Source organism: Lutra lutra, chromosome 12, assembly GCF_902655055.1.
Source record: "Lutra lutra chromosome 12, mLutLut1.2, whole genome shotgun sequence".
Taxonomy (NCBI): domain Eukaryota; kingdom Metazoa; phylum Chordata; class Mammalia; order Carnivora; family Mustelidae; genus Lutra; species Lutra lutra.
Window position 1 is genome coordinate 46,760,536 of NC_062289.1, and position 21,289 is coordinate 46,781,824.

The 21,289-nt window shown below is 42.1% G+C and overlaps 1 protein-coding gene across 3 annotated transcripts in view; it reads left to right on the forward strand.

The window, feature by feature from the left end:
• Nucleotides 1-21,289, forward strand: part of ZNF521 (zinc finger protein 521) — a 285,149-nt gene that overhangs the window by 105,028 nt on the left and 158,832 nt on the right. For all 3 annotated transcript variants that reach the window (XM_047698079.1, XM_047698077.1, XM_047698078.1), the window contains one exon: nucleotides 17,454-20,806. In XM_047698079.1, coding sequence (XP_047554035.1) covers nucleotides 17,894-20,806 — 2,913 coding nt within the window. In that variant the 5' untranslated portion in view covers nucleotides 17,454-17,893. The remainder of the gene's footprint in view (nucleotides 1-17,453; nucleotides 20,807-21,289) is intronic.

The window sequence follows — 21,289 nt, forward strand, 5'->3', positions numbered from 1 at the left end:
GACTGGAAGATGAGGTGCTAGTAGTTCATTCATCTACATCCTTTAAAAGTTTGACTTTTTGAAACCCATGAATTTGTATAGGGAGCAATAGATTCTTAACCATCATAAACCTGAATTTTAAAATGCTATCATTCAATATGTTGTTTTCATTTTGTTCTTTTCTTAATTCTCTGGTACAGAGAGAACCAAAACAGGACAAATGAAACCTCAATTTCACGATATGATGAAGTTCTCCAAACTTAAGAAGACCAAGTCACATTAATTAGAAACCATTTCAATAATTAAATTTTTTTCTTTTTGGAAAACAAGACACTTAGAGCCCAAGTGGATGTGTGATATAGTAACAGTATTAATCAGTTGAATAATCCACATTAATCAGTCCTGCCTTGAAGTGAAATTATTAATCAGCTTGATGATCTAAGCAATCGTCTGAGGAAATGCATTTGTCTTAGAATTTAAAAAGTGATAATGAAAAAGTTGAAAAAAGAGAAAGAAGCTTCAGAATGATATTTTTGTTAGTTTTATTACATTTACTTCAATACCAGCTCTTCTACTGATGTAGAATGACTCTGAACAAATAGTTTAAAATAATTATCCCTCTTAATGGTGTCCTTTTCTCTCCATATAGAGGGAAAGCTGTGTCAGGGTCATGGAAAAACTGCCTCGGGTCCTTTGTCTCTCCCCGCCCCTGCCCCCCCAACCCCGAGAATAAAAGTTGGTATCCCCTGAAGACTAATGAAGAACATAAAAGCCAAGGCTGTAGGGACACTAAATAGCCTTAAATTGAGGCAAGCTGCTGTTGCATTTGGCTATTTCAGCCAAACAAGAGAAAATTAAGAACAAATTCAAAGTAGTTATTGGCCACTTGGCCAATGTGAAGCTAAAAGTGAAAAAAAAAAAAAAAAGAAGAAAGAAAGAAAAGAAAAGAAAAAGAAAAAGGTGATTAGTTTGAAGGAAGTGTTCAGGTTTCCCCTGATAATGTGGAAACTCAAGCCTATGGGAAAACTGGCTATCCCATCATAAGGAAGCATTCCTGAACTATGTGTATTCTCCTGGTAATCAACAAAACTCTACTGGGGAAGGAATAGAAGATGGCAGTCAGGGAATGTCACCAAAGAAATATTTTCAGAAATTCTCTTATACCAAGTAACAATTGGTTTGGAGCCGTTTTCTTGAAGAATATAGAACCTACCGAAAGCATAGTATAAAATGATGTGTAGAGTATGTAAAGTAGATTATGTCCCATTTTACATGGGACTGGTAGGAGGTCCTTCTTGCTCTCATAGGTTAGGGCTGGAAGGCTTTGCACCAGTTTTTCAGTTTGTCCCCTTCCACTGTCTCCATAGATAATGTCATTTGTATTCATAGAATACAGCAAGCATTAACCACTACATAGGGTCAGGCCTATGGCTAAACAATGAGAAAAACCAAGCAAAACAAAATTTGTGAAGTAGGTCTTATTCTTCCAATCTTAGCATCCGTGCTACAAACTTTAAATCTTAGGCATCTACATCATTGATTTCTCCACAGTGAAACAGTGATTTGTGAATTAAACTTATTTTGCAAGAGAAAATTAAAGAGTATATTCATAGATAAAGCAAAAAAGAACAACAAAAAAGGATGTAGCACCTTAACCCTGCCGTAAAATTTGGTTTTGCTTTTTTTTTTTTTTTTTAATTTTTATTTATTTGACAGAGATCACAAGTAGGCAGAGAGGCAGGCAGAGAGAGAGAGAGCGGGAAGCAGACTCCCTCTTGAGCAGAGAGCCCGACGTGGGGCTTGATCCCAGGACCCCGAGACCATGACCTGAGCCGAAGGCAGAGGCTTTAACCCACTGAGCCACCCAGGCGCCCCGAAATTTGGGGTTTTGATTTTTGGAGTCCACAATAAAATCTCTGCATCTTTTGATTACTTCTCTCAAAAGGCTGAACATTTTTAGGACACAATTTTCAGTTTATCCTAAAATTTTCTCTTGTGTGGCTGGGCAGATGTGAAAGTTTGAGAAGCTCGGGAAGATCACGTCGAAGGAACCGGCTTATGAGAGATCACAGGGGTGTGGATTTGGTTGACGACACAGACTGTTGAGTCCTTACAGAGAATTGTTTGTCTTCTGTTTTTAGATGGCTTTAATTCCTCCAAATTGCTCCTTGAATAATAGGAGAAAGGCAATTTGAATTTCAGTGACAGATTGGACATAACAGGTTGCAACTATTAGGTCTAATTTTACCATACTGAGAAATAAAATTGCCTAAACATAAACATCGATCACTGATGCAGTAAATTAATTTGTACAGAAAAAGTAGTTTAACTGCAGTGCACATTAAACATAGAAAATTTTCAAAATTACTGCTCTCTGAATTAATTTGTACACTTGTTTACTTGTTAAAAGCGCGCATAAATTCTTTTTTTTTTCCTAAGGCAGTGCGAGTTCGAATTGAGTAAGAAAAAAGTGTAAAAAGTGGCAAATAAATACAGAGATGTGGAAGGCGCACCAGCTGACCAGAATACTGAAAAGAGTATATTTTTTGGTTTTTCATTTTGTGTTTTTCAATGCTATTTATAATGTGCTTCATTTTTGAATCTGCCCATCAGAGTACTAGAGATGTGTTCATTCCCCCTCATTATAATGAGATAGATGTGATGTTTTAATAGTCTTGACTTACGTTTGCTAAGAATTGGAGGTGCGGAGCAATTAGAAGGGTTTTATGGTCCAGTTCCTTGGTGAGTTTACATTCAAAGGTGTCCCAGGGCTAGGAGCTGTTAACATTGCATTCCTGAACAATCTGACCCATGAATTTCTTTGTATTTAACCCGTAAGAAAATCGGCGAACATGTTTTCATTGTTACCTGTAATTCTATTATGAGGAATGCATGGCAAAGTTTGGATAGTATCTTTTCAGATTGTTCCATCCGTGGCGGAACTGGAGCCGGCAGTGTGGTGCGGTTTGATACCATCTCCTGCCTACAGTTTTCAAGGACAGTGGTTCGATTCAAATACAATTCTGATAAGTGGCAGGTTTTCGTGTCTTTAATGCCTTGACAAGGGCATCACTCTCAGGAGAGGGAGGTGAAACCGTTTGGACGAGGATTCCGTCCCTGCTCCTTTGTGCTGACACACTAAGATAATGGACAATTAAGAGAACCTTCACTGCAGGTGAAAGGATGGGGTTATCACTAATATAAAGGAGCCCATGGGGTGCTGGGGTATGAAGGAGAAGAGGAATGGGAATTTTTAAAAGGAATATAAAACACATAGATGAGACGCCTAATAACTGGTCACATATTGCTCTTTCGCGTGTGATAATGGTGAGTGATTGCAGTATTCACTATTGCTTGCTGTAACTTTTTAAAAAATATCTGGTTCATTGCCTTTGACACAAAGTACTGTAGCAAATCTGCCCCATGCCAGCTCACCAGTCACGGAGGAGGGGAGCCCAGATAAGAAAGGGGTTTGTTTTTGTGGAGTCTGGCTTTTGGACCACCTTTCATGGGGTTTTGCAAATCGACTGGTGATAATCTAGGGCCGTGGTTGTCAACCTTGACTGTGCTCCCCAGGGCCCCAACCCTCAGAGTTGGGTAAACCCTAGTTTACCTGATCAGGAGAGAGACCCGTATTTTTAAAGGCTCCCTTGGACAATTCCAGTGTGAAGCCAGGATGCCGGCTGTTGTTAGAGTTCTTAACAGAAGATCAAGAGCCTCAATGCGCAGACTGTCTGATTCTTTAATAGATTTGAATAAGGTGTGTGATGCTATTAGAGAAGATGTATTCTGCATGTTATTAATAGCCATCTCGGGTTTATGCTGACCTCACCATTTAGGATTCAGGTGCCTCTGGAGAGAAGTCTCTTCTCCTAACTTCTGTTCCCCACTTGCCCCCACTACCTTTTTGTTTCTTCTTTTCTTTCTTTCTTTCTTTTTTTTTTTTTTAAAGATTTTGTTTATTTATTTGATAGAGAGAGAGACAGCAAGAGAGGGAACACAAGCAGGAGGAGTGGGAGAGGGAGAAGCAGGCTTCCCACTGAGCGGGGAGCCTGATGTGGGACTTGATCCTTGGACCCCTGGATCATGACCTGAGCCAAAGGCAGATGCTAAACGACTGAGCTACCCAGGCTCCCTTTTTGTTTCTGTTTCCCCTCCCCACACCATATGTATTCGAGCTTTCCTCTTCTGCGATACTGCGTGTAAATGACCTACAGTGTGGGGAGAGTCACCCCAACATGAGGGCTCCCATAAAGGCATGTTTGTAAGCCTCATTATTTAGGGTCACTAGGCAATAGGGTAGCCGCAACTTTGTACCTAGACTTCTTAATCTATAGGGGTAGATATCCTGTGTGCATGTGAATCACAGGGGAAAATTTCTCATACCACTTAGCACTAATACGAGTGAGACAGTCCTGAATATTTCTAAACTGAGTGTGGGTTAACTGATTTTTTTTTTTTTTTTGCTTAAACTTTCATTTGCCTTCAAGAGCCCCGAACGACAATAGAGTGCACGGCTTCTGATAAGTATGGGTTCTCCTCAGCCTGAAGAGATGTGTGTGATAAGATAAGATGGCTTGAAAAAAAGAGAGAGAGAGAGAGAGCAAGGGAGCGAGAGCTTGAGGGAAAGGGATAGGAGGAGAGGGAGGGAGAAAGTATGTTAACTGCTTTGACTGCAAAATACCCCCTGGTAGCCAGAGATAAGACACCTTGAACTACTCAGAAGACCTTAAACAGGATGTAAATGAAGCCAATAAAAATCATTTGAGATCAAGCCACTTTTCTACTCCCCTCCTACTTCCAGCCCTGACAGCAGAAGGCTTAATTTACTGGATGGCAGACCACAGTTTCGTGTAGAGCCCAGGAAGTCGTGGGAGACTGAGAGGAGCCAGCTCAAAAAAAAAAAAAAAAGAAAGAAAAGAAAAAAGAAAGAAAGAAAAAGATATCTGCAGTTTCTAGAGAGGTCCAAATTTAAGGCATTTAATCAGCCATTCTAGCAATGCCTTCCTGAGTGGAAAAAGAAAGTATTGCTGATTATCGGAAGCTCCTTTCCCCTTTCATGGATTCATTTGCTTTGCATTTGTTAGGACAGTCTTCTGCGGGTGAAGTGGTTCACAGGTGAGCTGTGTTTCGTGGCGTGTTGATATTTCTCATCTGGTTAATGTGGCTTGAAGGGAATTATCAACCAAAGTTTAAGATGTGGACTTTTCCAGGTGCACATTTGAAACAAGCTGTTTCACACTCACAACTCTATCAGAATCATGCAACACCCAGCTTTTAGGTACTTGGAACTTTGTAACTTCAAAATGGTTGCTGTCTTTTTTCTAGAAATATACAAGCTATTGCCAACAACACTTCTACCGAGATGAAGTAACTTATGGGAGCTAATTGGACATTACACTGGAAAGACTGGAAGCTGGGTGTCCTGCTGAAAGTGGGAGGGGAAACTGTTAAGGGATGGGAAGGCAAAGGAGATAATGAGGTCTTCTTTTTGTAAAATCTGCCACTTGGAAGAGCAGGGATTCCGTGTAGTCTTTGAATAAGGGAGAGAAAGTCCACCACCAACAGTATTCTAGTGCAGAGCAGCAAATACGGGACAGGTAAGCAGAGTGTGGCAGACTTTAAGCAGGGGACTTAAATGATTTAGAGGAAATAAAAGATTCTAGAGTGGTTTTCAGACATGGGAGTGCAAGGGAAGCACCCTGAAGCTTGCTAAAAATGGGGATTTCTGGGCCCCATCCCCAGAAGTTCAGGCTTGATCGGCACTGGAGGGCGGGGGGGTAGAACCTGGGAGTCTGCATCTTCAGCAGACTGTTCGACTGATTGGGGAGCAGGGGATGGTGGATGATACTAAGAAACACTGCCCTGCATCATCTGGTTGAAGCAGAGGGTCAGGCTTTGGTTTTGTTGTGTAGAGTCATGGGAGCTACAATAGTCATTGTGGAAGGACAGCCTAGGGGAAGGTGAGAAGGATCCTTTGTTGTATCCCTCTTTGGGATGAAGGGTAGGGAATGCGTCTCAAGGGACAGAGCACGAGGAAGGGGAAGCTGCCTACAGCTCTAGTTTGAGGAAACTTTCCTTCTGGTCTTCGTTGCCATACTTGACCTGACTGAGCCACCCCTGCTCGGAGGAGAGGATAGAAAGAAGAGAGAGAAGGAGGGAGACCCACCGTTACAGAGAGCAGGAGGAGTGTGTGTGTGTGTGTGTATGTGTGTGTGTAAAGATTTCTAGCTCGTAGCCAGAAGCGAAACTAAATTAAGAAACACGCTGTCCTGACTTGTCAACAGCAGGTCATGGTTTCAGAGCAGTATTAGGTGGTTTTGTTGTCCTCTGTATATATGTATACAAACATGTCAACTACCATGAATTAGTTTTGTAAAGGAAAAAAACAATAAAGTCTTTAATAAAAGAAAATGAGCAATTTTAAGTCCATTCATTTACCCATTCAAAACTAGATGACTCAGTGGCATTGGAAGCTGTTGTTTTAGCAGGGAGGGTTAGGGAAGGGTATACTCGGAGAGTTCTCTCACGCATGGACCAAGCTACTTGCCTTGGCACGGGGCTCAAGGTCAGGTTTTAGTTCTACTGTCACCTGCTACTGTTAGTGCGAGATTGTGACATGGTCCTCACCCTCACTGACCTGTATGCTCACCGGTAAAATCCATAGTTTTGTTTTTGTTTTTTTTCCTGAAGGTTAAGACTTCGCACAGATCTTCCATCTTATGTTTCATACATATGAAAAGTTAGGAATGACAGCCCTGACTTTCTTTACTCTGTGTAGGCGTCAATCAAATTCGCTTATTTTCTTTCCTTTGATCCCTCAAGTCAGACCCAGAGGTGTTCATAACCCAGGCCAAACAATATCGGGTCATCTTCAGAGGAAAAAGCAGAGGTCAGATGTGGGAGGAGGCTTGCTAAAGATTCAGAAACCAGCGCTTTCTAACAGACAGCACTGAGTCAGTCAGCATCCCAGAACTGCGCTAGCATGTTTTTAAAAAGTCTCCAAGTATTCAAAACATGCTTTTGCAAGGGCCACACCAATAAGACTTGGACACATCCAGATGTGTGTTGCTCTCCATATCGCTCTCTTCAATGGCAAAAACATTGTCCTAAATTTCTCCATAAAAATTATGATTCAGAATTGGTGCATTTCACCTGAGGACTAAGCAGATACATATCAAATTCCTTATTAGCTGACTCAAATTTCTTAATTTACTCTTGTTTAAATCGTATTAGCACATTAAGTTTTCAGTGGAATTTTATACTTTAGCTTGTGTCCTGGATGTTGGGTGCTGAAGGAATAGTTGTCTACATGTCATCGTGAAACAGGCACAGAGGGGGGTCTCCCACTGGTCCCCCTGACTCCAGCCAGCTTTATTACTTGTCTTGTTACTATGGCCGTGCCGCCTTGGATTCTTATACATTGTTTTGTTGTGTTAAAATTACCTTGGATGTAGACAAAATGAAGTAGGAATAAGGAATTATCATGAGGTTTGTGAGGCATGACTTTGTCACAAGTTTTGCAGTATTTGGCAGGACACTTCATCTCAGTTGTATTAAATATAGAATTTAATAAAATTTAATAAAAACGTTATAATTATATGTAACATATATTAATCATAAAAAGATAGCATCATAAAGATGTTCCTTAATGAAGTGTTTCAGTAAGACATGATTTTGCATTGACTCATGTTAAGTGGCAAATTACTATTTGTAATGAGAAATAACAAAAATATTTCAAAAATTACTTTGGCAAAAATAATTAGTCTATTCTGAATATTTTAGTCAGTTCTGCATAAACACACACACACACACACACACACACACACACACACACAATACCACAGTTTTGACTGGGTTTTTCTCCCATAAATGAATTACCATGACCATTAACAAGGAAGAAAAAAGAAAGGTTGCACTGGTTTGGATTTTATTTTTCTATTTATTCTCCGGTAGAGTTTCTAGGGAAGAGTAAACTGAACCAAAAGTGAGAAATAGAAAATAAAGGGAAGTAAGTTACCTGAAAAATCCACTATATTGGTAATCAGTCTTATTTTCAGGATTGCCTCTTGCAAATTTTGCCTAATTAGGTAAGTGGAAGGAAAAAGAAACTATGTGACTAAGCATTTGATATTGTATGATCTGTGTAGAAATATTTTGTTATACCCTAGTTAGAGTCATTTTAAGAAAATAGTTTTGTCCCGTACAGTTTACCAAACATTATCTCACTTGAAATAAAGGACTCTTTATATCATATGGTTTACCTGGGATTTGACCTCATTTTTCAATTTTAGTTTTACTATTTAAGTGTTAATGTAAAAGTTAACAGTTCTGTTAAACACCATGAAACTCTACCCTGGGAGGGCATGTTGGTGATTTCTCCTCCTGTAGATCTCTTCCTATGCACAAAGTCTCAAAGACAGTCCAGCATCCCTCAGTTTATTAATATCAACACCATATGTAACCTCCTCGTACAGTGTATCAGCATTGACTGAGGAGTAGACAACACAAGCTACTTAGAGTTGCTGGTGCAGGGTGGTGAGCTAGGTGCACTCACCAGCTCTGTGAGAGCACTGGGTTTTATACCCCAGCCTGACAACCTGGCATGATTCAAGGTCTGTGCCTTGAAATTAAAAAAAAAACAAAAACAAAAACGATTGCTTGTCCCAGAACTGAGGGGTCCATATCATATTTTAGACAAATGAATATCATAATCAAGAATACTGAGGTCCTTGGGAGCCTGGGTGGCTCAGTGGGTTAAGCCACTGCCTTCGGCTCAGGTCATGATCTCAGGGTCCTGGGATCGAGTCCCGCATCGGGCTCTCTGCTCAGCGGGGAGCCTGCTTCTCTCTCTCTCTCTCTCTCTCTCTCTGCCTGCCTCTCTGTCTACTTGTGATCTCTCTCTCTGTCAAATAAATAAATAAATAAAAATCTTTAAAAAAAAAAAAAAGAATACTGAGGTCCATTGTATTGTAATATGTCAAATAGACACAGATAATAGATAATTGTAATATTTCCCCCTAAACTTTGTAACAGTTTTTTCTATATTAGCATACCATATTTATCACTTAACTGCACAATGAACCCACAGGGGGTGCTAATTGGTCATTAATTAAATTTTAGCCTTTCAACACTTTTGTATTCTCCAGTGGCTTTATCCGCAATGAAGTATATAGTGTGGCCTTTTTAAACTGCTGGAAATTCATGTCAGCTTTACTGTGCTGTGGTTATAATATGGGCGAAATTCAGCCCGAGTGAACATCCTTGCAGGACCATTATAATTCCTTGTGAGCAAAAGCTTACTAACATTGGACCAAAGCCTACACGCTGGAAAAATACTCAGTAATGTAGATTTTAATATGACAAAACATTCCGATGGACTGGATTCCTCTTGGAAAGAGAATCTGAGTGCTTTGAAAACTCTAGTGGGTTATGGCAGTTCTTCAAGAAACCACTAACGCCGTGGAATGAACTTTCTGAGGCCCATCATTCACTAACAAAAATATTTTCAAAGATAGTTTTCTTAGTGGAAGAATCCCTTTTGCCTTATACTCCCCTAGTGAAGCAGTTAATGTAGAATTATTAATGATTAGCGTGGTACCACTGAGAAATTTGCTGGGAATTCCAGAAGGTGTGGATTAAAAAAAAAAGTTTAACAGGTATATTTCACACTAGGGCAAAGGATATTGAAGCAAAATAGAATTTGCCTCCAGAAATTTCTAAACAAGTAAAATAATGTGAAATATAGAGCTGGTGTCCGAACCATGTAATGAGGCTTCAAGATTTTGAATGTAGGCCATTCTGTTATGGTGTTTTACTTTGGTGATGAGTTCATCACAACCTCCCGGTATATGCAGCTATTAAGGAATAGCTACTGCACATTGAACTTTCCAGATAACTATAATAGCATTCAGAAGATGTTTTTTGGGGAGGTATTTTTGTTTATTTTTTGCTTTTAAAAAAAAGTACCCCTTTTACTTACAGGATTTACCTTTACAAGTATTAGAATTTCAGGGTTGTCTGGGTGGCTTAATGGGTTGAGCATCCTCAGCTCAGGTCATGATTTCAGGGTCCTGGGATCGAGCCCCATGTCGGGCTCCCTGCTCAGCGGGGAGTCTGCTTGAAATTCTCTCTCTCCCTCTGCCCTTCCCCTGTTCTCTCTCTCTCTTTCTAAAACACATAAATAAATCTTTAAAAAAATAGAAGTAGTAGAATTTCAATATGAAAAAAGCATCAACTAAATTATAGTTAATTTGTTTTCCTTTGTGCTGTTTTCACATTTTTCAGTTATAACCTAAAGGTAACTTTGACTTTCATGGTAGTAGTAGCAATTTAGTACATTTTTATATTGTAAACATTCAGAAAGCTCTTTTATACAATGTCATGTTTGATTCTTATAATATTAATTATGAGACAGGCTGACATTTTTCTGGCATTATATAGATAAGGAAGCCAAAACTTAAAAGAAAATAAGGAATTTCTAGAGTGCATAAGCTAATAACAGACTCAAACACATAGTAGGTGCTTTAAAAATGCTGGTTAAATGAATGAATGAACAAAATAAGCAATGAAGAATTGCTTCAAATTCTTTGTGGTATGAGGTCTGATGTAAACACAAGACCAGAAAGTAACGACAACATGCCTTCTAACCTGAAACAGTAGAGATGAAAAGAAAAGAGAGCTTGGGAAATTCACCACGATGATGTCTGATTATTCAAGGAAAGAGAAACATGTTAAATAATGTAGAAGGCTCTCCTTTGCAGCGCTGTACACAGATGCGTAATACACAATTGCCAATTATTGGATGCCAAGAGGTTGACACTTATCATTAGTTATATATATTTTTAAGTGAGCCAAAAGATAGAAAAAGTAAAGCGGTCCTCACCCCCCACATAAATGGAAACCCCTTTCCTTCTGTCTGGCTTCAGAAACACGTCTCAGTTTCCGTGAGGGAGATGATGACTGTTCTTTAACTAGTTGTGCGTCAGCTTTTTCCTCTGATTTGAGAGGTGGAGTTAAGTGTGAACTGCTTAAGAATGCACTGTTTTCTGTTTAATTTGGCTGCGGAAGATGGAATTCATTGAGCTCCGTCTGTTCAAGTGAACTTTAAGCAACAGTAAGCAAAACATTTGTACTTCTCTGTGCACACAAAATAGAAATGTGTCTGGCGAAATAGACAGCGTGGATATGAAGACCCATGGAGGGCAGTGGAGGGGTGATAACAACTTCTTATCTCTTATGTTGGCGCATCCGAAGCGTTAAAGGATTGTCGGGGAGAGTGAGCTTCTTTTTTCTAGTTGAGAGTGAGCTCTGATAGCTGGAATTCCTCTTCATACTGTGGTAAAAAACGTGTGCCACCAATTCCTGCTCCCCACAGCTCCTATCATTAGTAGGTGACCACTCTTTTTCCTCGTAACCTAACCGTTAATGCATTTAATTGGCCCTTCTAGAACAATTCGGAACATTACAGAATTTAAAAGCATCTGTGAATTATAAATAATTTTAAAGTTTACATTTCTCTTTTGAACACCCCGTAAAGAGTATACATTTTCAAGTAGTTAAATAAGTTTTATGACAAAGAAGTGAATTTCATGTGGAGCTGTTGATTTTTGCAAAAAGTATGAAAGTTATATCATTAAAATTGCAGCTTTTCTAAAACTGTTGACATTTCTATTGAGAATGAAAGGAAGCAATTGTGTAATAATGCGTAATGGTTTATTCAGAACGACCGTATCCTTTAGCCCTCGAAAACCATTGCTTTAAAAATGTATTGTGTAATTTGGTTAGACGGTTTTACGTATGGTGATGTAAAATTGTTACTGTGATAGCAACAGGTTAACACAAGAAATATCTCTGTCTCCTCTGTGAAGTGAAGACACTGTTCTCTTTGAGTGGTGCCTAGCTTCTTTTTGTCTTTGTGCACAACTACGCATTCCCCTCAGGATTCTCCGTTTCTTTTAAGGTGGCTCGGGTAATTAATGAATGAAAAAAGGACTATGAACTCTTTTTAATATGAGAGTTCAGAACTGCTCTTACAGGGCCCGTGCTGGCAGAAATAATCATTTTAAGCTGGTGGAGGAAATAACCTGGAAATCTGCTTGGGTCTTGTGTTTTAACCTATTGTCTACACTTGAAAGATCATCTTCTAAATGAACTTATTTTGATGTTAAGTAATGCAATGACTGTATTGCTAGTGTTGAGAGGTACTTTGAAAATTACAGACTTGGCTTCAGAATTACAGAGCAAAACACTTGTTCCAAGGTTATCTGTCTGTAAAGACCCAAGATTATATCTTATGTATGATAATTTAATACTTGGAACAAAGTCAGCCTGGATTTATGGTCCATTAATTTTTAGATATCACCAGCTATCTATGTTTTATTTTCTTGATGACGGAATGTACAACGCTTAAGGCACTGTGGATTTCCATGGGGCTGATCCTGAAAGCTAATCTTCCAGTGTTTTCATTAAAGGAAAGAACATGTTAAAATATGTTTACACTAAACACCGAGACTCTTACATGTGGAAACATAAGTGCATGCCACACATGTAAATCCTTTTGTTTACTTACTCCGCTTTCCTTCCAGGGATGATAGGTGCCCCAGAAACATTCACTCATCTCTGGAATACCCCAGAGGGGATGGAGCAAGAATTATTATATTCATTTTGCAGGTGAGGTATCTAGGTAGGGCCAGATTAAATGACTTGGCCAGGTCACTCTCTAAGTCAGTAATGGAGCTAGAAATAAAACTCCAGACTCTTGACTTTTCCTTCTCATTCTGAGTCATCACACTCCTGAAAACAGAGGCAGCAGACCTGTCCGTCCGTATTTGTACTTTTCCTCACTTAAAAAGTAACCATAGATGTAAATCCTGTCCCTGTTAAGGAACCTTGCTGTGTGGCACTTGCACACACATGATACTGAGTCCCCGAAGGGCAGTTTAGAGAGTACCCTGCGGTTGCAGTGAATGAGCTCAGGTAGCAAAAGGATATCAGTAAGCCAGCTTCTCAAGGGCCCAGCCGTGTGAAGAATGAAAAATGTCAGAAGTTTCCATAACTTTGGAGCTCTGGATAATTTCTTTAACATCTACAGTGATTCCCTCTACCTTATTTTACTTTCTCCTTAATAATTTCAGGCGGCCCATATTGTGAGAGTCAACATTCTGAAAGGCATGCTCCCTGCCCTCAACACGCGCTCAATGGTGCAAAATAAACCTTGGCATCCTCCCAAACCTTTCTGCACATCCTCTCTTCCTACTTCTTTGATCTTATTACTGCTATTATTATTTTTATTTTTATCGGCGACTTCAGTTTGGCTCGAAAGCCAAAAAGAATGGCCAGGACCCTTAGCCTTTTTCTGCCAGCGGGTCGGGTCCCTGATTGGCAACTGATGCGCCCTTCTGGGGGTGCGCTCATCTGTTCATCCCCAGTAGCCAGGATAACATCACACCCAGTCTTTGCCTTCTCCTCCCCAGGCCGGCACACTGGGGGCCAGTGGCTTATATCACAAAGGTACTTTGTGCTCTGTGGAACACCTTCTCCTAGTCTGACTTCACTTTTTTGTTCGTGAGCGCTTTCCCCCGTAAATATGACCGAACAGGTGTTGCTCCGCCGCTAACTGAGTTTCCAGCTGTCCTCCTCCGACACAGACCCGGCGAAATCTGTCGTTTCGTCCTTTTCTGCAGACTGGAGAACCATCAAGCCTGAGATGGAGGTCTTCCTTGCAGGATATGGTCGTTTTGTTGCCAGAAGATGGTCGGGAAAGCCTGGCTGGCTAACAAAGACAGGCCTTCAGCGGCTGGGTGTAGTTCCAGTCCTGCATCCCCTTTGGCAGGAGCACAGAGGCTGCTGCAGTGTGGCCAGCCAGCAAAATTAGGAAATAAGGACCTCTTTTATTTACTCAGGCTGCTGAATCATGGGCATTCCTGTCTGCTTGGAGAAAAGTCAGGCGGCTCTACTTTCCACTGAAAGTCTCAGGAGTGTTGGAGACTTTCATCTCGCAGTGTTCACACACTTGTTTTAATGTGCTTTATGGAAATGGCGAAACTCAGCAAGTACAGTTGCTGTAGAAAAACATCTGCACTAACTATGCACACACATTTGCATCTTTAAATAGACTTTTAGGCCGGGGAGCTGGTTTCCAGCAAAGTTGTTTCTTTTCTTTTCTTTCTTTTTTTTTTTTTTTTTTTTTTCCGTCTCCTGGCTGTAAGAGCTACAGTTCTCTGAGAGTCACCTAGTGTGAAGTGACTGATTCTAAAAATTAAAATGTAACATGGACATGTTAAGTACTTCACATTGAAATGCAGAAAACCTGCTATTGGGCCGGCAGAAAGACATTCCTGTAAGTAGCACTTAGTCAGTGCCAAGGGGAAAAAGAGAGTTTGAGTTGATTCAGAAACCAGCCCTGGAAGAATCCTCCATAGTTTTCTCCCATGTGAAAAAAAGAACGTGAAATTGTTCAAATCTGTATTAGCCATCTAAACATGGTTTGCATGGTGATTGCCAGAAAGCTGAAGTTCCTGGAGACGGGCAGCTTTCTAGACTTAGGCAGACCTCAGAGAATACTGGCCACACCACCACCACCACAGAAGTCTTGGGAGACCGATACCATTGGAGCCAGGACCAACCCCACTGGGAGTTTTGTCACTGAGTGCCTTGTGTGTCCCTGGGAGCACACATCCGTTTATAGTACTAGCAAATGAGGTATTTTTTTTGTTTGTTTGTTTGTTTGTTTTTTACCATTTAGATTTTAAAATAGAAATCAGCCTTTCATGAAACCTTTATTTATTTTTCTAAAAGTAGCGTTCCCTGCTCAGACTTTTCACCCTGCTCCGTCTGTTCCAACCCCCAGCCCAAGCCTTCCGAATCCTGTACTCTCTTTTCATGTCTTTCGGTTACAAAGACACATCATCTGTGATTTTCACTTTCTTTTCCCCCAAGACCAAATAATAGGGGTCGGAGAGAGGGAAGAGAAGGTTTCCAGCTCCCTTGAAGCCTGGTTGAGTAAAAACTTGATCCTAACCCTCAGCTCACTTGACATGTTGAAATTTACAAGCTTAAGAGAACAGTTATGTAATAAGTAGGAGTCAGGCATGGCCACGGATAAGAACCCGATTTAAGAGTGGTATCAGGGATTGCACAGTATTTATAATGGTCGGTTGCTCTGTAATTTTTTGTACATTTGTGTAAAAGTATATCATGCCTGGACACAACCTGCATTTTAATAATAAGTTCACTTGCTAAATTTTTAGGGTCAGTAATTATTTTCTTCGAGTCTAGATTCATGAAAGATTCTGATTCACTGTTTTTCCAACTGTAACAATGAGATGATGTGTTTGAAAATATTTTTCAGTGAAACAACAGGATATAAGAGAAGATGTGAACTATATTAGATTTTTTACCTAGAATGCTGAGCAAATTTAATAAATAGCAATTTTTTCACTTAAAGGAAATATTTTAAAACTTTGGTTTGTCTTAGGGACACCGTCCTTAGGTGCCTCATAGTTTTTTAAAAGGGAAGCTAGAATCACCATTGAGGGGTTTTTTTTTGGTTTTGTTTTGTTTTAAAATTTTAAAAATCGTTTTTCTATCTGATGGTTGATGGTGAGTTGAGCTTGTCTGTCTAGGTTCTTCCTTCGCACTCACCTTTAAATTTAAATCAAAGCCACAACTATTAGATCCTTTTTTATGCTGGAAACATGTTGGGTTACAGACTCATTTAAATGAGGATGTAAAATCATGCGATTTTCAACTTGTATTGCAAAGCTTTGTTGCAGTGGGCAGGGATCCAGGAATGGTGTTTGGTTGTTTTCTCAGAGTTAGATGGTTGCCATCTGGCATTGATAGTGAGATGGTGTTGTCATCAGTTTCTAGATGCAGGAAAGGAATGATCCTCATCTGTTTCCTGTGGATAAGCAAGAGGCTGATAATCTAGTAAAATCTTGTTACCTTAAAGAAAGCAGACGTGGAATTTGTTTACATAATGCTTGCCAGTTTCTACTTTTATGTTAATAATATAGCTTGCTAGTGAACTTGAGCTTTGAAGAATTTAAAAACTTACTTGATCACATTCTAATCAGCTTTTATTAGAATATCCTAATAATATTCTAATTGAACCTATTATCCTAATAGGATCACTGTGTCCACCAGCTTCACTTGATGGTCTTTATCATCTGCATTTCTGAAAAATCTTACTCTTTTGGAGAGTGAAAAGCTTTTACAGTTTCTTCTCGCCTTGAATGATAGATTGTTTTGAAAAGCAAAAAAGAGGTTTTATAACCTACTTGAGAAGGTCTTATTTTCCACTTGGATGTTAAGAAAGCAACAGGGATAGGAGTGCATGTTTGCCAAGAACATAGTTAAAGAACACCCAATATAAGGTAGAGTTACTTTATGGATAACTTGCTAAGGTTATATCTGGCTTTCAGTCTTGTTTGTCTTCTCTTTGTTACTCATAAATCTTTCAGCATTTACCATAATCATTTATCACTTTTCCTGTTTCCAGTTTTTCACAAGTCACTTTGTCTCTGCTCACCTCAAAGTGCAGGTCCTGTTTGGCTAAGGAAGTTCATGCCGCTGAAACTTTTGCAAAAGGAAGAAATGGTGGGCCACCTCTTGAACTTTCCAAACAAAATACACTATTACAATCTGGCCCTTGTGAAACTCTCATTTTTTCTTGATCCTGGCTGATCCTAGCTACATGCAATATCTAGTGGTACCCTGCTAACATTTAATAATCCATTTTCTGGCCTATGGTATTCGAATCTTTCAGTTATTGAAGAAATCCTGGTTGTCTTTCATTACACAAGATGTAATTATTATTGTGTTTTCTGTCTTCCTCTATGTGCTTACTTTTTAATATTTTTTTGCTGAAAGCAATAAGGTCTGTATCAATAAGAACCCCATAAAAGATTTTGGTCTTCAGAATTGCCTTTTTATAGAAAAACAAGCAAAATGTAGAGGGAATTTTTTATTAAATATTAGACATCTGGGTTGACTGCATTAATTTTAAATCATTCCTGTAATATTTCCTCTTTTCATTTGGTTCTTCAGATGCTCCCATAATATGCAAATCATTTTAGAATGAATACAGAAGAAACATTAAATATATTAAAATCTGCATTTTAATAAAATTGTTGATGCGTAATATATACCTTGCTTCTAAGGAAAAATGATAAAAAGTAATAAAAGTGGTAATTTAGACATAGAACTATTTAATATCTTCTTACATTTTATAAGCCAGTAAAAAGTAAATGTAGAATAAAAGCTTTGGGCTCAGATTTGAAAGTGTTCCTCTCAAATATTTTGTCCTCCAGTTTTTTTGTTCTTTTTTTTTTGGGTTCCTCCCCCAACCCCGCCGCCACCGGAAGGTTCTAGATGGTCCGACCGTTAATGGACTTGTCAAGAATGGTAGGTAAACTCGCTCTCGAGGTCTCAGCCCGTGAGATGAAATGTTCCCTTGCTTCTCCTTGCAGATGGAGTGGATGTTGAAGATGATCCCACCTGCTCTTGGCCGGCTTCCTCACCGTCTAGCAAGGACCAGACTTCCCCTAGCCACGGAGAAGGTTGCGATTTTGGAGAGGAAGAAGGCGGCCCCGGACTCCCGTATCCATGCCAATTCTGTGACAAGTCCTTCAGCCGCCTCAGCTACCTAAAGCACCATGAGCAGAGCCACAGCGACAAACTGCCTTTCAAATGCACCTATTGCAGTCGGCTGTTCAAACACAAGCGGAGCCGAGACCGCCATATCAAGCTCCACACGGGGGACAAGAAGTACCACTGCAGCGAATGCGACGCTGCGTTCTCCCGCAGTGATCACTTGAAGATCCACTTAAAGACTCACACATCCAACAAGCCATATAAATGTGCCATTTGCCGCCGTGGGTTCCTGTCCTCTAGCTCCTTGCACGGACACATGCAGGTTCATGAGAGAAACAAGGACGGCTCCCAGTCTGGCTCCAGGATGGAGGACTGGAAGATGAAGGACACTCAGAAGTGCAGTCAGTGTGAGGAAGGCTTCGACTTCCCGGAAGACCTCCAGAAGCACATCGCGGAGTGCCACCCCGAGTGCTCCCCGAACGAGGACCGGGCGGCCCTCCAGTGCATCTACTGCCACGAGCTCTTTGTGGAGGAGACGCCGCTCATGAACCACATGGAGCAGGTGCACGGCGGGGAGAAGAAGAACTCCTGCAGCATCTGCTCGGAGAGCTTCCACACCGTCGAGGAGCTGTATAGCCACATGGACAGCCACCAGCAGGCCGAGTCATGCAACCACAGCAACAGCCCCTCTTTGGTCACGGTGGGCTACACGTCCGTGTCCAGCACGACTCCGGATTCCAACCTCTCCGTGGATAGCTCGACCATGGTGGAGGCTGCCCCGCCCATCCCGAAGAGCCGGGGGAGGAAGCGGGCCGCCCAGCAGACCCCCGACCTGACCGTCCCCTCGAGTAAACAGGCGAAAGTGACCTACAGCTGTATTTACTGCAACAAGCAGTTGTTCTCGAGTCTGGCCGTTCTGCAGATTCACCTGAAAACGATGCATTTAGACAAGCCCGAACAGGCCCACATCTGTCAGTATTGCTTGGAGGTGTTGCCCTCCCTCTATAACCTGAATGAACATCTCAAGCAAGTGCATGAAGCTCAGGACCCGGGTCTGATCGTTTCTGCCATGCCTGCCATAGTCTACCAGTGCAACTTCTGCTCCGAAGTTGTCAACGACCTCAACACCCTTCAGGAACATATCCGATGCTCTCACGGATTTGCGAACCCTGCCGCTAAGGATAGCAATGCGTTCTTTTGTCCCCATTGCTACATGGGGTTTCTCACTGACTCTTCCCTGGAAGAGCACATAAGACAGGTCCATTGTGACCTCAGTGGCTCCCGATTCGGGTCTCCGGTTCTCGGGACTCCGAAGGAACCGGTCGTAGAAGTCTATTCTTGTTCTTACTGTACGAATTCGCCAATATTCAACAGCGTTCTTAAGCTGAACAAGCATATCAAAGAGAATCACAAAAACATTCCCTTGGCCCTGAATTATATTCACAACGGCAAGAAATCCAGGGCCTTGAGCCCCTTATCTCCTGTGGCCATAGAGCAGACATCTCTTAAGATGATGCAGGCGGTGGGCGGCGCCCCTGGGCGTCCGGCGGGAGAGTATATCTGTAATCAGTGTGGTGCTAAGTACACGTCCCTCGACAGTTTTCAGACTCACCTAAAAACTCATCTCGACACTGTGCTCCCCAAACTGACCTGCCCTCAGTGCAACAAGGAATTCCCCAACCAAGAGTCCTTGCTGAAGCATGTCACCATTCATTTCATGATCACCTCCACCTACTACATTTGCGAGAGCTGTGACAAGCAGTTCACATCAGTGGACGACCTTCAGAAACACCTGCTGGACATGCACACCTTCGTCTTCTTCCGGTGCACGCTCTGCCAAGAAGTTTTCGACTCGAAAGTCTCCATTCAGCTCCACCTGGCCGTGAAGCACAGCAACGAGAAGAAGGTCTACAGGTGCACATCTTGCAACTGGGACTTCCGGAATGAGACCGACTTGCAGCTCCACGTGAAACACAACCACCTGGAAAATCAAGGCAAGGTGCACAAGTGCATCTTCTGCGGCGAGTCTTTTGGCACTGAGGTGGAGCTCCAGTGCCACATCACCACCCACAGCAAGAAGTACAACTGCAAGTTCTGCAGTAAGGCCTTCCACGCCATCATCCTGCTGGAGAAGCACCTGCGGGAGAAGCACTGCGTGTTCGAGACCAAGACTCCCAACTGCGGGGCGAACGGGGCTTCGGAGCAGGTCCAGAAGGAGGAGGTGGAGCTGCAGACCCTGCTGACCAACAGCCAGGAGTCCCACAACAGCCACGACGGCAGCGAGGAAGACGTGGACACGTCGGAGCCGATGTACGGCTGCGACATCTGCGGGGCGGCCTACACCATGGAGACCCTGCTGCAGAACCACCAGCTCCGGGACCACAACATCAGACCCGGGGAGAGCGCCATCGTGAAGAAGAAAGCCGAGCTCATCAAAGGGAATTACAAGTGTAACGTGTGCTCTCGAACCTTCTTCTCCGAAAATGGCCTCCGCGAGCATATGCAGACCCACCTCGGCCCCGTCAAACACTACATGTGCCCTATCTGTGGAGAGCGGTTTCCCTCCCTTTTAACCCTGACAGAGCACAAAGTCACGCACAGCAAGAGTCTGGACACGGGCAACTGCCGCATTTGCAAGATGCCTCTCCAGAGCGAAGAGGAGTTTTTAGAGCATTGCCAAATGCACCCTGACTTGCGGAATTCCCTCACGGGGTTTCGCTGCGTGGTCTGCATGCAGACCGTGACCTCCACCTTGGAACTCAAAATCCACGGGACATTCCACATGCAAAAGACGGGGAATGGGTCCGCCGTCCAGGCCACGGGGCGTGGCCAGCACGTCCAAAAACTGTACAAGTGCGCGTCTTGCCTCAAAGAGTTCCGTTCCAAGCAGGATCTGGTGAAACTTGACATCAACGGCCTGCCATATGGTCTGTGCGCCGGCTGTGTGAACCTCAGTAAGAGCGGCAGCCCAGGCATCAACGTCCCTCCCGGCACGAACAGGCCGGGCCTGGGCCAGAATGAGAATCTTGCTGCCATCGAGGGGAAAGGCAAGGCGGGGGGACTGAAGACTCGCTGTTCTAGCTGCAACGTGAAGTTTGAGTCTGAAAGTGAACTCCAGAACCACATCCAAACGGTCCACCGAGAGCTCGTGCCAGAGAGCAACAGCACACAGTTGAAAACTCCGCAAGTATCGCCAATGCCCAGAATCAGTCCCTCCCAGTCAGACGAGGTAACTTGCCCTTTTACTGTTTGCTCTTTAACCTCCTCAGGAAACCCTTGCCACTTGGTGTGCCACTCTCCGCGGCCTTATTTATTGTCATGTGCCGAGAGATGCTTAGATCGAAATGCAGTGGGTTCCACCCCCACCCCCATAGCCATTAGCCAGCAATTACTTGCTTCTTGATAAGCAGCATTTTGGCTTGAATGGTGCAAAATAGGACTAATTCCAGTCTCCCTAGGATATTGTCTTCTCTATGACTGAAGAGATCAGCGCTCATGCCAGCACCACTGAGATCTGGAATCTCAGCATAGCTTCACCGCGAGTTGAAATCCCCAGCTATGACTTGTGTGTATGGCAGAGAGATAATGACATAAAAGTAAGATGCTATGGGCCAACATGCTGGCTTAGAGTAAATTAAAAGGAATATATATATTTGTGGATAACAAATTGGGTAGGGGTGGCTTTATAATACCATGTTGTCAACACTCACTG